This window comes from Carcharhinus amblyrhynchos, chromosome 7 (assembly GCF_965287045.1).
Source record: "Carcharhinus amblyrhynchos chromosome 7, sCarAmb.v2.hapA, whole genome shotgun sequence".
NCBI lineage: Eukaryota > Metazoa > Chordata > Chondrichthyes > Carcharhiniformes > Carcharhinidae > Carcharhinus > Carcharhinus amblyrhynchos.
In genome coordinates, this window is record NC_137330.1 from 102,676,723 (window position 1) to 102,694,700 (window position 17,978).

Below are 17,978 nucleotides of genomic sequence, written 5' to 3' on the forward strand. Positions count from 1 at the left end.
AAAAAGCAAGACTTCAAAATCAATAATCTCAGGGTTAATACATAGTTTATTATGTATTCCTTTGAGGCACAAACAGTCAACAAGAAAAGTGGTACAACTGTGGCTAACTAGAGAAGTCAAAGATTGTATTAGATCAAAGGAAGAAGCTTATAAGGTTGCCAAAAAAGTAGTGTTCCTGAGGGAGCTTTTTAGAATTCAGCAAAGGAGGACCAAAACACTGAGAGAGAAAAATACAGTACGAGAGTAAATTTGAGAGAAATATAAAAGTGGACTGTAAAAGTTTCTATAGGTATGTGAAAAAGAAGATTAACAAAATCAAATGTGAGCTCACTACAGGCTAGGAAAGGAGAATTTATAATGGGAAATAAGGAAATGACAGAGAAACTAAACAAATACTTTGGAGGCTATTTTCTGGCCTCCCTGCGGCGTGTTTCTCATGGCGGGAGACTACCACCAGCAGCCGGATCTTCTGGTCCCACCGCTGTCAATGGGACTTCCCACAACTGAGAAACCTGTGGCAGGGTTGCACCGTCAGCGGGACCAGAACATCCTGCAGGCAGGAACACCCAGAAAATTCCAGCCTTTGGCCCTGATTTTATCGGCATGCCCGCCCTGATTCTTGCAGAACGGCAATCTTATGAGCCTCAGGGCCGGGTGTGCCAGTAAAATTTTGGCATTTATGTCTGTCTTCTTGGAGGAAGATACAAAAAAAATGCTGCTAAAATAGCTAGGGAATCAAAGGCTTAGTAGGACCAAGGAACTGAAAAGACTAGCATGAATAAAAAACTAGTGAATTAATTGGAGAAATTAATGAGTTGAAAGTAGTTAAGGTAGTTGCCTATGGCCATACTAGTCTGAAAACACCTGATCTTGGAAGCTAAGTAGTCTCAGGCCTGGTTAGTACATGGATGGGAGACTGCCTGGGAATACTAGGTGCAGTAGGGTTTTGGTTGGTGCAGCTTGGAGGGCTAAAGGGCCTGTTCCTGTGCTATAATGTTCTTTGTTCAAAATCCCCTGGACCTAGGCCCCAAACCACTGAAAGAGATGGCTTAAATGGATGCACTGGTGCATGCGCCTTCCAAAATTCAATATATTCTGGAATTGCTCCTGTAGATTAGAAGGTGGCAAATGTAACTCCATTATTTAAGAAAGGAGGTAGAAAGAAAACAGAGAACCTGTTAACCTGAGATCAAGAGTGTGGAAAATGTTAGAATCTTTTATAAAGGATGTGCTAAGTGAATACTTAGAAAATAAATGGTAGGATTGGGCAAGGTCAACATGGATTTATGAAAGGGAAATCACGATTGACAAACTTGCAGCAGTGTTTCTGAGGATGCAACTAGCAGAATAGATGAGGGGAACCAGTGAATGTGGTATATTTGGATTTCCACAAGGCTTTCAATAAGGTCAAACTCAAGAGGTTAGTAAACAAAACACATGCAATTGGGGTAATACGCTGGCATGGATTGGGAATTGGTTACCAGACAGCAAACAGAATAAATGGGTCATTAACATGTTGGCAGGCTGTGACAAGCGGGTTGTAAGGATCAATCAATGCTTGGGACCCAATTTTACACAATCTATATCAATGATTTGGATGTGGGGACCAAATTTAATATTTCCAACTTTGCTTATTACACAAAACTAGGTAGTAATATAAACTATGAGGGGATTGCAAAGATGCTTCAAGCGGATTTAGACAGGTTGAGTGGGCAAAAACATCACAGATGGAATATAATATGGAGAAATGAGAGGTTATCCACTTTGGTAGGAAAAACCTATTTTTTAAAGAGGGAGAGATTGGAATGTCCAAAGGGATCTGGATCACCTTGTTCGTGAGTCACTAAAATCTAGCATGAAGGTGCAGTTAGCAATCAGAAAGGCAAATGGTATATTGGCCTTTATTTGCAAGAGGTTTTGAGTACAGGAATAAAGATGTCTAAGTTGCAACTCTTGTACTGAGCCTCGTTTAGACTCCTCCGCCTGGAGTATATATAGGAAGAATTTCCTTGCCATAGAGGGGGTGCAACAAAAGTTCACCAAACTGATTCCTGGGATAACAAGATTGCTCTATGAGGAGAGATTGAGTAGACTGGTCCTGTATTTGGTACAGTTGTTAAAATTGCCCCTTAGTGTCTGTGATGTGTAGGTTAGAGGGATTAGTGGGTAAAATGTGTAGGGATATGGGGTTAGGGCATGGGTGGGATTGTAGTCGGTGCAGACTCAATGGGCCGAATGGCCTCTTTCTGTGCTGTAGGGTTTCTATGATTCTATGAATGAGAGGCAATCACATTGAAACCTACAAAATTCTTACAGGGCTTGACAAGGTAGATGCAGGAAGGATGTTTCCCCTGCCTGGGGCTGCAGAACCAGGGGACACAGTCTCAGAAAAAGAGGGTCATTTAGGACTGAGATGAGTATTGCTTCACTCAGGGTGTAGTTAAATCTTTGGAATTCATTACCCCAGAAAGCTGTGGACGATCAGCCATTGAATATATTTCTAGACAGTAAAGACATCAGAGGCTGTGAGGATAGTGTGGAGGAATGACTCAAGGGCCTTACGAGCCTTCATATATCCAATTTCCTAAAACCATTATTCCTGTCATCATATTTTGTGTCAACTTTTTTTTATTACCAATTTCTATGTCTACTACTGCCTACATAAATTTGTCATTCTGTATTACCTGTTTGTGGTCTCTCTCCTCCTCAACCTATGGTAAGGAAACCCCTGTAGTCCAATCAATTCTACTTCCTCAGTTGCCACTCATTTTGCTTCCAAACCATAGTTTAAAAAAAATCAGAATGTGTAACTTTAAGATGAGGACTGAGTTACAATCTGTGTGCTCTTTTTCAATCATTTCTCAGTCCCTAGGCTCTATTCACCCAGTGTATTTGCCAATGACTTCCCGTATGCAGCATGAATTAAATGGTTTGTAAATGATTCTATTTGTCTCAATACGGCTTGACATTAGTATTATATAAACTTGAAATAAACAGCGGAAGACATCGGCCTTCCCAAGTAGTCTCTGATGCAATATCCTGTAGTGATGTTGTAATTCAGTATGCTACCCACTCACAGTCCTACCATCTGGGTGGCATAGTGGTTAGCACTGCTGCCTCAGTGCCAGGGACCTGGGTTTGATTCCCAGCTTGGGTCACTGTCTGTGTGGAGTTTGCACATCCTCCCCGTGTCTGCACGCGTTTCTTCTGGGTGCTCCAATTTCTTCTCACAGTCCAAAAGATGTGCTGGTTAAGTTAAAGTTTATTATTAGTCACAAGTAAAGTTTATATTAACACTGCAATGAAGTCACTGAAATTCCCCTAGTTGCCACAGTCCAGTATCCACGTCTTTCAGGTTAGGTGAAGTGGCCACGCTCCTTCAGTATACCCAAACAGACGCCGGAGCATGGTGGCCAGGGGATTTTCACGGTAACTACATTGCAGTGTTAATGTAAGCCTGCTTGTGACACCAATAAATAAGCTTTAAAACTTTTTCAAAATCTTCAAAGATGTACATCTGCAGGTCTCTCTGTTACTGTATCCTCTTTAAGATTGCACCATTTTGTTTATATTGTCTCATTTCGTACAAAACCTAACATTCACGATGAAAAAAATAACTGCTTTTTGAGTTGTTCTTTGAAGAATAAATATAGGCAAATACTTTGTGAATAGACAAGATCCTCTTTGTGTTTCAACTATTCACATTATATATTAATGATTTGGGCGAGGGAAACAAATGAATTATGTCCAAATTTGCAGATGATACAAAGTTGAGTGGGAGGGTGAGCTGTGAGGAGGATGCAGCGATGCTTCAGCGTGATTTGGGTAGGCTGAGTGAGTGGGCATCTGCATGGCAGGTGCAATATAATATTGATAAACGTGAGGTTATCCACTTCGGCAGCAAAAAAATAGGAAGGCAGATTATTATTTGGATGGGCGGATACTCAACGAGACCTTGGTGTCTCATGCATCAGTCCGAAGTTTAAGTTTATTTATTTGTGGCAGAAGTAATCAAGTGGATTCTCAGGGGCTTTTTCCCAGGGCTGAAATGGCTGCCACAAGAGGACACAGGTTTAGGGTACTGGGGAGTAGGTACAGAGGAGAGGTCAGGGGTAAGTTTTTCACTCAGAGGGTGATGGGTGCATGGAATCAGCTGCCGGTGGTGGTAGTGGAGGCAGATTCGATAGGGTCTTTTAAGAGACTTTTGGATGAGTTGATGGGACTTAGTAAGATAGAGGGTTTAGGTAAACCTAGTAGGTAGAGATATGTTCAGTGCAACTTGTGGGCTGAAGGGCCTGTTTGTGCTGTAGTTTTTCTATTTTTCTACATTAACGCTGCAATCTGTGAAAATCCCTAGTTGCCACACCCCCATGCCGACACAATAGTTAAGAAAGCCCACCAACACTTTACTTTCTCAGAAGGCTAAGGAAATTTGGCGTATCAGCTGCGACTCTCATCAACATTTGCTGATGTACTATAGAAAGTATTCTTTCTGGCTGCATCACAGCTTGGTATGGTTTCTGCTCTGCCCAAGATCACAAGGAACAACAAAAGGTCATGAATGTAGCCCAATCCATCATGCAATCCAGCTTCCCATCCATTCACTCTGTCTACACTTTCCGCTGCCTCAGCAAAGCAGCCAGCATAATTAAGGAGCCCACACATACTGGATATTCTCTCTTCCACCTTCTTCCGTCAAGGTCACAAACCAACCGACTCAAGAACAGCTTCTTCCCTGCTGCCATCAGACTTTTGAATGGACCTACCTTGCATTAAGTTGATCTTTCTCTACACCCTAGCTCTGGCTGTAACACGACATTCTGCACTCTCTCATTTCTTTCTCTATGAATGGTATGCTTTGTCTGAATAGTGCGCAAGAAACAATACTTTTCACTGTTTACTAATACATGTGACAATAATAAATCAAATCAAATCACAATTTAGCATGGCCAATGCTCCTAATCAGCACATTTATCAGTCTGTGGGAGGAAATCGGACAACCCGGAGGAAACCCACGCAGACACAGGGAGAACATGCAGACTTTGCATAGACAGTGACCCAAGCCAGGAATTGAACCCAGGTCCCTGTGAGGCAGCAGTGCTAACCACTGTGCCACCCATGCCGCCCCCAGTAAAGTAACAGAATGGAATGGATGAGGAAACCAATCAGATTTGTTCTCAATTAAAACCCATCCAGATTCTTCCAGCAAAATCATTCGCTACCCGTTTAACAAATTGATTGTACCAGTTGGTCGAACAAGATCCAGTTTATGATACAATAGATTTATTCCTGAATTATGATTGTCACAGCAGCAGTGAATTAATTGTAAGATCGTCTGAAATCAATCCCATTCCTTACATTGTCCTTGACACCCCATAGTTAGCAGTTTGTTTCTCCTCCTACCTGTCAATGCTTGGGAAATCGCTGAGCTGGGTACAGTCGCTGCATCCTGGGGGACGGTGCTGGTGTCTGGCTCCGGAGTACTTAAGGTGGGCGAGATGGGTGGAGGATTTTGTGGAATTCGGGGCTTCCTCTGCCATAACAAGAGAGAATTTGAAATGACTGGTGAAACTTCCAAAATGATATTCTGCTTACCTTTGCCTGCAACTTGTGAAGATTTCATCATTGACTTGTGAAGGAGCAGGTAACTGAAAAGAATGAACTTGCAATCATGTGGTTCCTTCCACAACTTCAGGACATTGGAAAGTGTTTTATAGCTGATGAGCTCCTTTCAAAATCCACATTAGAAATAATGCTAATGAAACAATAAATTGTTTTTTGCTGACAGTTAGACCAGCTTGTTCCGCTGCAGTTACATATTTACAGGCCTGGATTTTATGGCAGTAACTGGGATCTCGCTGCAGCCTCCCAAAAGCTGGGGGTCAAGACCACTTCAGGGCTGAGGCTGCAATTTGTCAGCAGCAGCAATTATAATTTAAAATACCCATAGATCTAAAGGCCAATTAACCCAGGTCTACTAACTATGCGAGAAAAGCTAAGACCAGTTTTGGCAGAGCAGGCAAAGGAGAACCTAAAGAGCTTCTACAAATGCATAAAGGGCAAAAGAGTAACTAGGGACAGAGTAGGGCCTCTTAAGGATCAACAAGGTAATCTATGTGCAGATCCACAAGAGATGGATGAGATCCTAAATGAATATTTCTCATCAGTATTTGCTATTGAGAAAAGCATGAACTTGAGGAAATAAATGGTGATGTCTTGAGGAGTGTACATATTACAGAGGAGGAGGTGCTGGAAGTCTTAAAGTGCATCAAGGTAGATAAATCCCTGGGACCTAATGACGTGTATTCCAAGACATTGTGGGAGGCTAGGGAGGAAATTGCGGGTCCCTTAGCCGAGATATTTGAATCATCAGTAGTCACAGATGAGGTGCCTGAATTTGGAGAGTGGCAAATGTTGTGCCTTTGTTTAAAAAGGGCTGCAGGGAAAAGCCTGGGAACTACAGGCAAGTGAGTCTCATATCTGTGGTGGGTAAGTTATTGGAAGGTAGTTTGAGAGACATGATCTACAGGCATTTAAAGACTAATTAGGGATAGTCAGCATGGCTTTGTGAGTGGAAAATCGTGTCTCACAAATTTGATTGAGTTTTTGAAGGCATAACCAAGAAGATAGATGAGGGCAGTGCAGTTGATGTTGTCTACATGGACTTTAGCAAGGCCTTTGACAAGGTACCACATGGTAGGTTGTTGCATAAGGTTAAAACTCATAGGATCCAGGGTGAGGTATCTAAATGGATACAAAATTGGCTTCAGAGGGTGATTGTAGAGGGTTTTTTCAAACTGGGGGCCTGTGACCAGCGGTGTGACTCAGGGATCAGTGCTGGGTCATTTATATTAATGATTTGGATGAGAATATAGGAGGCATGGTTAGTAAGTTTGCAGATGATATCAAGAACAGTGAACAAAGTTATCTCCGATTGCAAAGGGATCTTGATCAATTGGGCTAGTGGGCTGATGAATGGCAAATGGAGTTTAATTTAGACAAATGCAAGGTGATGCATTTTGGTAGATTGAACTAGGGCAGGACTTACTCAGTTAATGGTAAAGCACTGGGGAGAGTTACAGAACAAAGAGATCTAGGGATACATGTTCATAGCTCCTTGGAAGTGGAGTCACAAATGGACAGAGTGGTGAAGGTGGTATTTGGCATGCTTGGATTCATCAATAACAATGCAGGATTTGGATGTCTTGTTGAAATTGTACAGACATTGGTCAGGCCACATTTAGGATACTGAGTGCAGTTCTGGTCACCCTACTATAGAAAGGATATTATTAGTTTAGAAAGAGTGCAGAAAAGATTTACTAAGATGCTACTGGGACTTGATGGTTTGAGTTATAAGGTGATGCTGGATAGACTGGGACTATTTTCCTCTGGAGCATAGAGGGCTTTGGGATGAACTTATGGAGGTCTATAAAATAATGAGGGGCACAGATCAGCTAGATAGTCAATATCTTTTCCCAAAGGTAGGGGAGTCTAAAACTAGACGGCATAGGATTAAGGTGAGAGGGGAGAGATACAAAAGTGTCCAGAGGGGCAATTTTTTCACAGAGAGTGGTGAGTGTCTAGAACAAGCTGCCAGAGGTAGTAGTAGAGGCGTGTACAATTTTTAAGAAGCATTTAGATAGTTACATGCATATGATGGATATAGATGGATATGAGCCAAATGCAGGCAATTGGGATTAGTTTAGGTTTTTAAAAAAAAGTGGCATGGACAAGTTGGGCCGAAGAGCCTGTTTCCATGCTGTAAACCTTTATGACCAATGAGATCCAACTTACATCAAATAGAATCCCTATGATGCAGAAGGAGACCATTCGGCCCATCAAGTTTGTAGCAACAACATCCACCCAAATCCAATCCCAAATCGTAACCCCACATATTTATTCAGCTAATCCCACACACTAAGGATCAATTTAGCATGGCCAATCCATCTAACTCACACATCTTTGGAATGTGGGAGGAAACCAGAGCACCCAGAGGAAACCCACACCAACATGGGAAGAACATGCAAATTCCACACAGTCACCTGGGTGCCTGGAGCTGTGAGGCAGCAGTGGTAACATAACATAAGAACATAAGAAATAGGAGCAGGAGTAGGCCATCCAGCCCTTCGAGCCTGCCCCGCCATTCAATAAGATCATGGCTGATCTGTCGTGGCTCAGTTCACTATGTCACTGTGCTGTCTACAATTATAAACATTATATTCAACATGTGAGAATGTGCCTTGGTAATTCACAAAGCATAAAATTGTTAAGATCACCATTTGTTTAGGATTGAACTCATATACAGGACTTCATGACGTAACTCTGCTTATCAGATTAGGATAAATGATTCAGTGATGCTGTGTATTCTACTTTAGCCTGATCTCAGAATTAACCAGCAAACTGTTGTGTGGCATGATATTAGAAAGTTAATCATTTGAAACAAAATTCTCACAATCTGCTGCTCTGTGGTGTGGTTTGAAAGCATTTCTACAATTTGGTAATGTTTGGAGCTAGGAGACAAAGAATAAAAGATTACTTCCTAACTGGTGGAATTTTACAACAGATGTTTCCCACAGTTCTGGAAAGGGGTACAAAACAGATTTGAACAAATGGATCATTTAGCAGAGATTCTACCCTGTTCTTACAATTTAAAATCTTTTTACATTCCCTGAATCTATTCGCTACAGTGTTTATATGAAACAACAGGGTAAAGCAATATGAAACAGAGTGTGGTGTGTCCATTTCACAATTCCACAGTGTTAAATTCCTGTCAGGGACCATCAGGGAAACTGTACACAGTATACTGGTAGATCTGTCACAGCACCCCCAGACACTGCTCCCCCCAGGCCGATTGCACCCACTTAGCCCCCCACCACCCCCCCCCGCCCCACACACACACAATTGCATCCACCCCTCCGATCACTACCCCAAACATCCTGCCATGCAGCCAGTCAACTAACCCCCACCCCCTTCATATCCCCCGACTTAGCTCCCCCACCTGTCTCAAGGCCCTTCCCCATCCCATTAGGCTCCACTCCATTAGGCCTCACCCCCATGGAAGCTGGCTCCTTGGCACTGTCCAGTGAGCAGTGCCAGGGTGCCTGATGGGCACTGCCAAGATGCCAGGCTGGCACTGCCACCTGGACATTGCCCAGCCCTGCTCCCAACCACTGTGGGGCTTCGATGGCCTCTGGTCCCACCTGCGAGGCAATCACACCTGGCCCCCTTTGGTGGGGAGTATCTGTGGTCCTCACCAGTGAGTACCTTGACTAGTGAGGGGACTAAAGTAAGTGAGCCAAGGCTATTGCGTCCTGGGCTCGTTAATGACATGTCATTACATATAAATCAGCCTTGTGCCTGATTTTGCTGGCAGAATGGGACTGGCAAGATCACAAGAGGCGAGAAATTGGGCACAAGCCCGACTTTTTGCCTCTCACCCTATCTTATCGGTTGATCAATCGGTGTGGTGAGCCAGTAAGATGCCACCCACGATGTTTTGGTTGCAACTGCTTTCTGTGCAACTAATTTCACAGGCTTACCACTCTCTGGGTGAAGAAATTTCTCTTCATCTCAGTCCTAAGAGATTTATCTCTTATCTTAGCTTGTGACTCCTGATTCCAAACACCCCAACCATTGGGAACAATCTTCTTCTATCTACCCTGTCTAGCCCTGCTAGAATGTTATAGGCTTCTATGAGGTTCCTCATTCATTCCAGTAAAAATAATCCTAACCAATTCAATCTCTCCTCATACATCAGTCCTCCCAAGAATCAGTCTGATAAACCTTTGTTGCACTCCCTCTATAGAAGAGCATCATTCCTCAGATAAGGACAGCAAAGTTGCTCACAGTATTCCAGGTGTGGCCTTACCAAGGCCCTGTGTAATTGCAGCAAGACTATCCCTGCTCTTGTTCTCAAATCCTTTCACTGTGAAGGCCAGTATATAATTTGCTTTCTTTACCACAAGCTGCAATTGCATGATTACCTTCAGTAATGGTTGTACATGGACACCCAGATCTTGTCGCCCATTCCCGTCTCTTAATTTATAACCAGATAATAATCAGCCTTCCTATTTTTGCTACTGAAGTGGATAACCTCACATTTATCCACATTATACTGCACTTGCCGTGCATTTGTCCACTCACTCAGCTCGTCCAAATCACACTGAGGTGTCTCTGCATCCTCCTCATAGCTCAACCACCCACCCAGCTTTGTGTCATCTGCAAATATGGAGATATTACATTTTAGTTTCTCATATGAATTATTATATATTTGCTGGAATTTTACCAGCTCGCCCACTATGGGAATTGGAGCAGGCGAGAGGCAAATGTGCATTGACCTTGGGTGGGATTTTATGGTCTCTGGATAGGTAAGGCTGTAAAAGCCCGCCCGTTGTGAATAGCTGGGGTCCTAGCACCGATCGTTGCAGTATCCCACTATTCACTGCCTGCCTTCAATTCCTCCCTCTCATTAAACCCCGTTTTCCCCAACATTTCTGGTATGTTATTTGTGTTGTCCTTTGCGAAGAGAGAGAGCCAAAGTATGTATTTAGTTGGTCAGCTATTTCTTTTTCCCCATCATGAAGTCCCCTGTTTGTGATTGTGAGGGACCTACATTTGCCTTCACCAATCTTTTTCTCTTCACATTCCTATAGAATCTTTTACAGGTAGTCTTTATGTTCCCCACTCGTACTCTATTTTCCCCTTCTTAATCGGTCTTTTAGTCTTCCTTTGCTGAATTCTAAACTTCCAATCCTCAGGTCAGAAAATATTGTTCAATCAAGTTGCTTAGTAAAAAGACTGAAAGACAGAGAAAAGCAGTGAGAGGATAATGACCTGTAGCACTATAATATCGCATCTGATGATGTGGGAAAAGCTTTATTTTTGCAATGATCGGGAGGATCATGTTTTCGCCACCTACTCACATTACTGAGAAGGAGCAGAGAGTTGAAACATTTGCAACAATATTCAGCCAGAAGTGCTGAATGGATGATTCATCTCAGCCTCTTTCTGAGGTCTCAACCTTCTTCAAGTAATTCAATTCATTTCACACGATATGAAGAAACAGCTGAAGGTACTGGGTACAATAAAGGCTATGGGTTCAGACAACATTCCGGCAATAGTACTAAAGAATTGTGTGCCAGGACTAGCCATGCCGAGCCAAGCTGTTCCAGTACAGCTAGTATACGGGCACCTGAAGGTCCTTGTTCATGAGTCAGTTAAGGTTAGAATGCAGACGCAGCAAACAATTAGGAAGGCAAATGGTATATTGGCCTTCGTCGCAAGGGGATTTGAGTACAGGAGTAAAGATGTCTTGCTGTGTTGTATATAGCCTAGTGGGGTCTTACTTGGAATATTGTGTACAATTTTGGTATTCTTCTCTGACGAAGGATATACTTACCATAGAGGGACTGCAATGGAAGTTCACCAGATTAACTCCTGGGATGGCAGGATTGTCTTTTGAGGAGAGATCAGGAAGATTGGGTCTGTGTTCCCTACAGCTTCAAAGAATGAGGGGTAACATCGTTGAAACTTACAAAAGGGCATGACAGGGCGGATGTAGATAAGATGTTACCCTTGGTTGCTGAGACTAAAACCAAGGGAAGTAGCCTCAGGATAAGGAGTAGACCATTTAGGACTGAGGTGAAGAACAGTTTCTTCACTCAGAATGTGGCGAATCTTTGGAATTCTCTACCTGAAGGCGGCTGTGGAAGTTCAAAACAAAAACTGATAGATTTCTATTGACTAATGGTGGTGCAGGCTTGACAAGTTAAATGGCCTAGTCCTGTTTCTATTATGATTTGACAGCCACAGGTGAGGTGCCTGAAGATTGGAGGGTGGCAAGTGTTGTGCCTTTGTTTAAAAAGGGCTGCAGGGAAAAGCCTGGGAACTATAGACTGGTGAGCCTCACACCTGTAGTCAGTAAGCTGTTAGTAGGTATTCAAAGAGACAGGATCTACAGGCATTTGAGAGGCAAGGACTAATTAGAGACAGTCAGCCTGGCTCTGTGAGTGGAAAATCACGTCTCACAAATTTGACTGAGTTTTTTGAAGGGGTAACCGAGGTCGATGAGGGCAGTGCAGTTGATGTTGCCTACTTGGACTTTAGCAAGGTCTTTGACAAGCTACCACATGGCAGGTTGTTGCATAAGGTTAAATCTGATGGGATCCAGGGTGACATAGCCAAATGAATACAGAATTGGCTGGCTGACAGAATGCATTCCGAAAGCTAGTGGCTTTTGCTACCAAATAAACCTGTTGGACTTTAACCTGCTGTTGTGAGACTTCTTACTGGCTGACAGAGGACAGAGGGTGATTGTGGAGGGTTGTTTTTTGAACTGGAGGCCTATGACTAGCCGTGTGCCTCATGGATCGGTGCTGGGTCTACTGTCATTTATATTAATGATTTGAATGAGAATTTAGGAGGCATGATTAGGAAGTTTGCAGATGATACGAAGATTGGTGACATAGTGGACAGTAAAGAAGGTTATCTAGGATTACAACACGATCTTGACCAATTGGGCCAGTGAACTGATGAATGGCAAATGGAGTTTAATTTAGATAAATGCAAGGTGATACATTTTGCTAGGTTGAACGAGGACAGGGCAGTTAATGGTAGGATGTTGAGGAGAGTTATAGAACAATGAGATCTAGGGGTACAGGTTCATAGTTCCTTGAAAGTGGACTCACACGTGGACAAAGTGGGCAAGAAGGCATCTAGCATTCTTGGTTTCATTTGGTCAGAACTTTGAAAACAGGAATTGGGATGTCTTGTTGAAGTTGTACAAGACATTGGTAAGACCACGCTTGGAATACTGTGTGCGGTTTTGGTCACTCTATTATAGAAAGGATATTATTAAACTAGAAAAAGAGTGCAGAAAAGATTTACTAGGATGCAAACTTGATGGTTTGAGTTATAAGAGGTTGCATAGACAGGGACTTTCTGGAGTGTAGGAGGCTGAGGGGGTGATCTTATAGAAGTCTATAAAATAATGAGGGGCATAGATCAGCTAGGTAGTCAATATCTTTTCCCAAAGGTAGGGGAGTTTAAAACTAGAAGGCATAGGATTAAGGTGAGAGGGGAGAGATGCAAAAGGATCCAGAGGGGCATTTTTTTCACATAGGGGGTGGTATGGAACAAGCTGCCAAAAGTAGTTGTCAAGGCAGGTACAATTTTGTCTTTTAAAAGCTGCTTACACAGTTACATGGGTAAGATGGGTATAGAGGGAAATGGGCCAAACACGGGCAATTGGGGCTAGCTTAGTGGTTGGACTGAAGGGCCTATTTCCATGTTGTAAATCTCTATGACTCTGTGATTAACAATGGTCCAGGTGCTGGAGGTATAGTATTTCTGATACTCACTCCTCCACTTTCTAAATCACGTCTTGTCATTCACTTAACCCCCTACTCAACATGGCTGCTGAGAAAAAAACCAAGCCTCTTGCAAGAGGGCCGCCGAAAATCCCAGAAGGAACTGGCAACCTTCAACCCGGAAGCACTTCCACGTTAATCTCAGAGATGAAGTTCAGCTGCAAGCTCTTAGGTAGATTATTTAAGTAGATCACTGAGTAATAATAAACATTGGAAGCCTTATGGTGGAAGTGAGTAGGATTTTGGATTCCTGTGTGTTTTATTTGCACCATTCACGACTCTTTGGGTACTGAAGCAGTCTGTGTCCATATGCACCACGACTTGGAAAATATTCAGGCTTGGGGTGATAAGTGACAAAAAAAACATTTGTGCCACAAAAGTGTCAAGCAATGTCCATCTCCAACAAGAGAGAATCTAACCATCTCTCCTGGATATTCAATGACATTATCATTACTGAATGGAGGTTACCATTGATCAGTAACATAACTGGAATAGCTATATAAATACTATGGCTACAAGAGCAGATCAGAGGCTGGGAATTCTGTGGCAAGTAACTCATCTCCTAACTCCCCAAAGTCAGTCCACAAGGCACAAATCAGGAACAAAATGGAATATTCTCAACTTGTTTGGATTAATGCAGCTGCAATCACATGCAAGAATTTTAACACCATGCAAGACTTCCTCCACCAACTTCAATATTCACTCCCTCCACCTCAGTGGCAGCAGTGTGGAACATTTACAAGAGGCACTACAGAAACTCGCTCTTTCAGCTGCGCCTTCCAAATCTGTAACCTCTGCCATCTGGAAGGGCAGCAGATCTATGGGAACACCATCACCTGTAAATCGCACACCATCCCAATTTGCAACTACATCACAGTTCTTTCATTGTCACTGGTCCAAAATCCTTGGATCGCTGTCCTAAGAGCTCTGTGAGTGTATCTACACCACATAGACTGCGGAGAATCAAGAAGGCAGCTCACTATCGCCTTCTCAAGAGCAATTTAAGGATGGGCAACAAGTGATGGCCCAGCCAGCAATTCCCACATCCCATGAAAGAATAAAAGAATTCCACACATGGTACATTAATGAGTGCTGCCAAGCCACCTCCCAACTCTGATATCACTTTTAATGGGCAAAAATAGTTGACAGCCAGTTAAATTATTAAAATATAAGTGCCAATCTGGCTCGAGTTTAAAAACGCAGCCCTGTTAGCAAGCCTGTATGAGTTCACTTCTAGGACATGATTTCTGATATGTTTTCTGGAAGCTTTTCTTCCAATAATCTATGATCAGTCACTGTTCCAACAACCGAAGAAAATCAGCTACTGGAAGCAGCCATAAGAGCAGTAATAGGACAGTAAAGCCAGGCTGTATCATTGGCTGACTGTCCCCTGTGACTGGTGTGAGAGCTGCTGCTTTTAAGTGTGAGGTAGCATCTCAGGTATGTAGTTGATTCACAACTGGAAACTCATGTTGAGGATTTGCCCCATGTTGGCAGATATGGGGTTGACAGATCTGGTGGGAAAGAAACCAACATAAACAGCGAAATAAAACTGAAAGAAGGAAACAGTGAGGGAAAAAAAAGCCTTTGAAATTATTCTTTCATGGGGTGTGGGCACTGATATAATGAACAAAATAAAACGATGCGTTGTTTGTTTACTAAAGCTGTACAACCTATTTTCACTAAGCACTGAGAATCTTCCACAAATTGCACGTGAGCTGTGCTCTAAATATTATGTGGAGAGCTGTTTTTAGAAATAGCTGTTGTAAAATACGCACTGTCTTCAATGTCGGGGTTACACCGTTTCCTGGACAACAAAAAGGTCCACTTTTAGCTCCAACTTCTTTTTCACACCCTTTGCTTAAAGTCAATGGATACATTTTTTTTAAAAAAATGGCTAACTACTGCAATTTTTTTTTGCAACGGTCTTTTTTATTCGATTAGAGAAGCAGGATGCTTCACTGGAACACAGCTGCAGCGTTACATTTATTTCGCCTCTCTCCATTTCAGTGTTGGTTGTCGCCTGGAATTTTGTTATTTGAAAATTGTTGGAAAATAAATGTTTAAAAAAAGCACCTCATTTTACATCTTGCAATAGAAAAAAAATGCGGACAAGGCTATATCCAGATATTTTGATTTGGGTTCACAATGTACTCATGTCATTTTCTACTTTTCATTTAATATCAAAACTGAGGAAAGCTGATGGGCGCCAGTGGTAAAATACTGAGAGGTTTAATTTATTTTTTAAAAAACCTGTTCATTCTCAACACCGTTCTCAAAAAGGATATGTTCCTTTTACCTGGGCGCAAGGCTTGGACACATTAAACATGTAGGGGAAATTTGTTGCATTTGCTATTTGTAGCAAATTTACAAGCACGTCCTTCATAAATAGCACATAGGGAAAATCTTCCTCTGTGACGCCAATGTGCCGTTTCATCCACAGACAAGCTGTCTGTTTTCCTTGGCTTTTCTATCAATGAAGTTTATAATGCAAGGTGGTATGGTGCGACGTTTCTTTAACAAGTCACAGTAATCAAACAAAACCTAAATACTGTTTTCTGTGTGACACTGAAAGCTTTGATTTTTTTTGCTTGTTGCAGAAACAGAGTGGAATGGTTAAGGTTGAAAGTCTCTGAAAATTAAAATACCCTGTTTCCTTAGTAACAAGTATGAGAGAGATCATTAATATGCAAACACAGAATGGAGAAAAAAATATTAACAGGTTTAGCATAGTCGTGGCTAATCCTGGCAAACCTTAAAGTCTCTGCCCTCTGCTCTCATGTTCCCTTTTTCTTAGATTCTTGGTGAACTGAAGTTATTGGGAAACTATCATTTCAGTTATTCATTCATGTTGCATTGGAAATTCAGTTTTTGACACCCTTTCTTGGGGGCAGAGGTGGGGGGGGGGGGGGGTGGAACCCGACGTGCAACTCAGTGCATTACAAGTAAGATTCTTACTTAAGTATTGGACAAACCATGTTAAGAAAATTATTATTATAATTATAGCATTCAATCATGATTGAGAACATTATATTTGCCATGAATTCCTCATCCTAACACAAGGAATAAAACAGCCATTCGATTACAATTTAGCAACCTCATCACAGTTTTTGAATCAACTGGGTCATCCCATGAAATGCATGTGTAATCCCTTGGTATAATCCATGCAAATCACAGATTACACCTTGATTCTGCTGGTTTGCAAAAGTAATGGATGGGTCTTAACATATCTTGGAAACTTATTCAAATTTAAATTGTGTGGGCCTGAGCACAACAGCAATCTGAGTCATTTCTGGTTTGCGTAAAAAGGAGATTGGAACTTGTCAGTTTAGGTGACAGTTCTTCTTGATACATGCTTGCGTGACTTCACATACTCAGGCAGTTTGCACATGTACAGTGCATCCTCCACACTTCCGAGGCAGCGTAAAGCTGCTGTTTTGTAGAATCTCAATCATATTTACCTTGCTTCCAGGTTTTGGTCCTCTCTTTTTGGGTATTTTCAGAGGTAAGACAATTTTGGATGGAGCTGCCACGACATTCTGCACAGCCAGCTTGAAAGCTGACTGAAGGAGCTCCTGTCTCCGTTTTCTTCCTGGTTTCCTCCCTCTTCGTCCTGGCGTGTGTTCTGAAGCCACTTTCATTGCAGACTGCATTTCACTCTCTTCAGATTGTGGTGGCGAGGGAGTAGCAACGTTCTTCAGGATAGCAACTAGAAGAACAGGTGACAAAAAGAGAGAGAGGGGAAATCAAACGACAGGGAAAAAGATATCTAAAAATATTCGCTGTGAATTTTTGCAATTTTTTTGTGATATGTGATAGATTTCTATCTTCTCATTCTTATATTGAGACATTCCTTTTGTAAGTTTGCAGTATTACATACAAAATATAGATGTAAATCTATCAGACAAGCCCAGCTTTATAACGCAATTACCCATACATTTCAGTAACATATGTACTTGAATGACATACAGTAGAACAAAATCTGCTTGTATGCCTTATCATACTAAACCACTACTTTTTAAGCCAAGAATTACAACGATGCAGACAAACCATTCACTAGTCCTTATTACCTGGTTTGCTAGACTACACCATTAAACCTCTAAAGTGGCCGAGGCAGCAACATACTTATTGCACAGGCACAATAAACTGGCAAAACCCATCTTTGCAATGCTTCTCGTTGTAAACTAAGACTCCAGCAGCCCTAGTGTTCCAGCTGCAAACATCTCATTAAACTAATGCATTCAGGGCAGAGCAGAAACTCGATTTGCCATGGCTACAACAGTGAATTTCCATTACGATGACAGCTTAAACCACATCATGTCCGGAAACCAACCAACCCTGTGCTTTCAGAAAAGAAAAAAAACATATTACATGCAGAAAATGAAGTCTGAATGCGGTATATCTTCCTTCCTCTCAATCAGCTCAACAAGGAAACACACACTGTCAAGACAGAGAGAGAAAAACACACATTTTTGAAAAATGTCAAATAAGGAAAACAGATGGAGAACACAAGCCACAAAATATAAAAATCAGGTTTGTGGCTGTGAATTAATACAAGATAAAACGTAATGCATGCTGCATCCTTTATTTCCTTATGGCTTGAGATGGGAT

At 42.0% G+C, this 17,978-nt stretch overlaps 1 protein-coding gene across 1 annotated transcript in view; it reads right to left on the reverse strand.

The window, feature by feature from the left end:
- The window catches only part of scml4 (Scm polycomb group protein like 4), a 124,464-nt gene extending 106,839 nt beyond the window's left edge, over nt 1–17,625 (reverse strand). The window contains exons 1-3 of the mRNA XM_080192859.1: nt 17,438–17,625; nt 16,829–17,076; nt 5,404–5,533 (exon numbers count right to left, since the gene is read on the reverse strand). Coding sequence (XP_080048985.1) covers nt 5,404–5,533; nt 16,829–17,020 — 322 coding nt within the window. The 5' untranslated portion in view covers nt 17,021–17,076; nt 17,438–17,625. The remainder of the gene's footprint in view (nt 1–5,403; nt 5,534–16,828; nt 17,077–17,437) is intronic.
- Between the last annotated feature and the right edge of the window lie 353 nt (nt 17,626–17,978).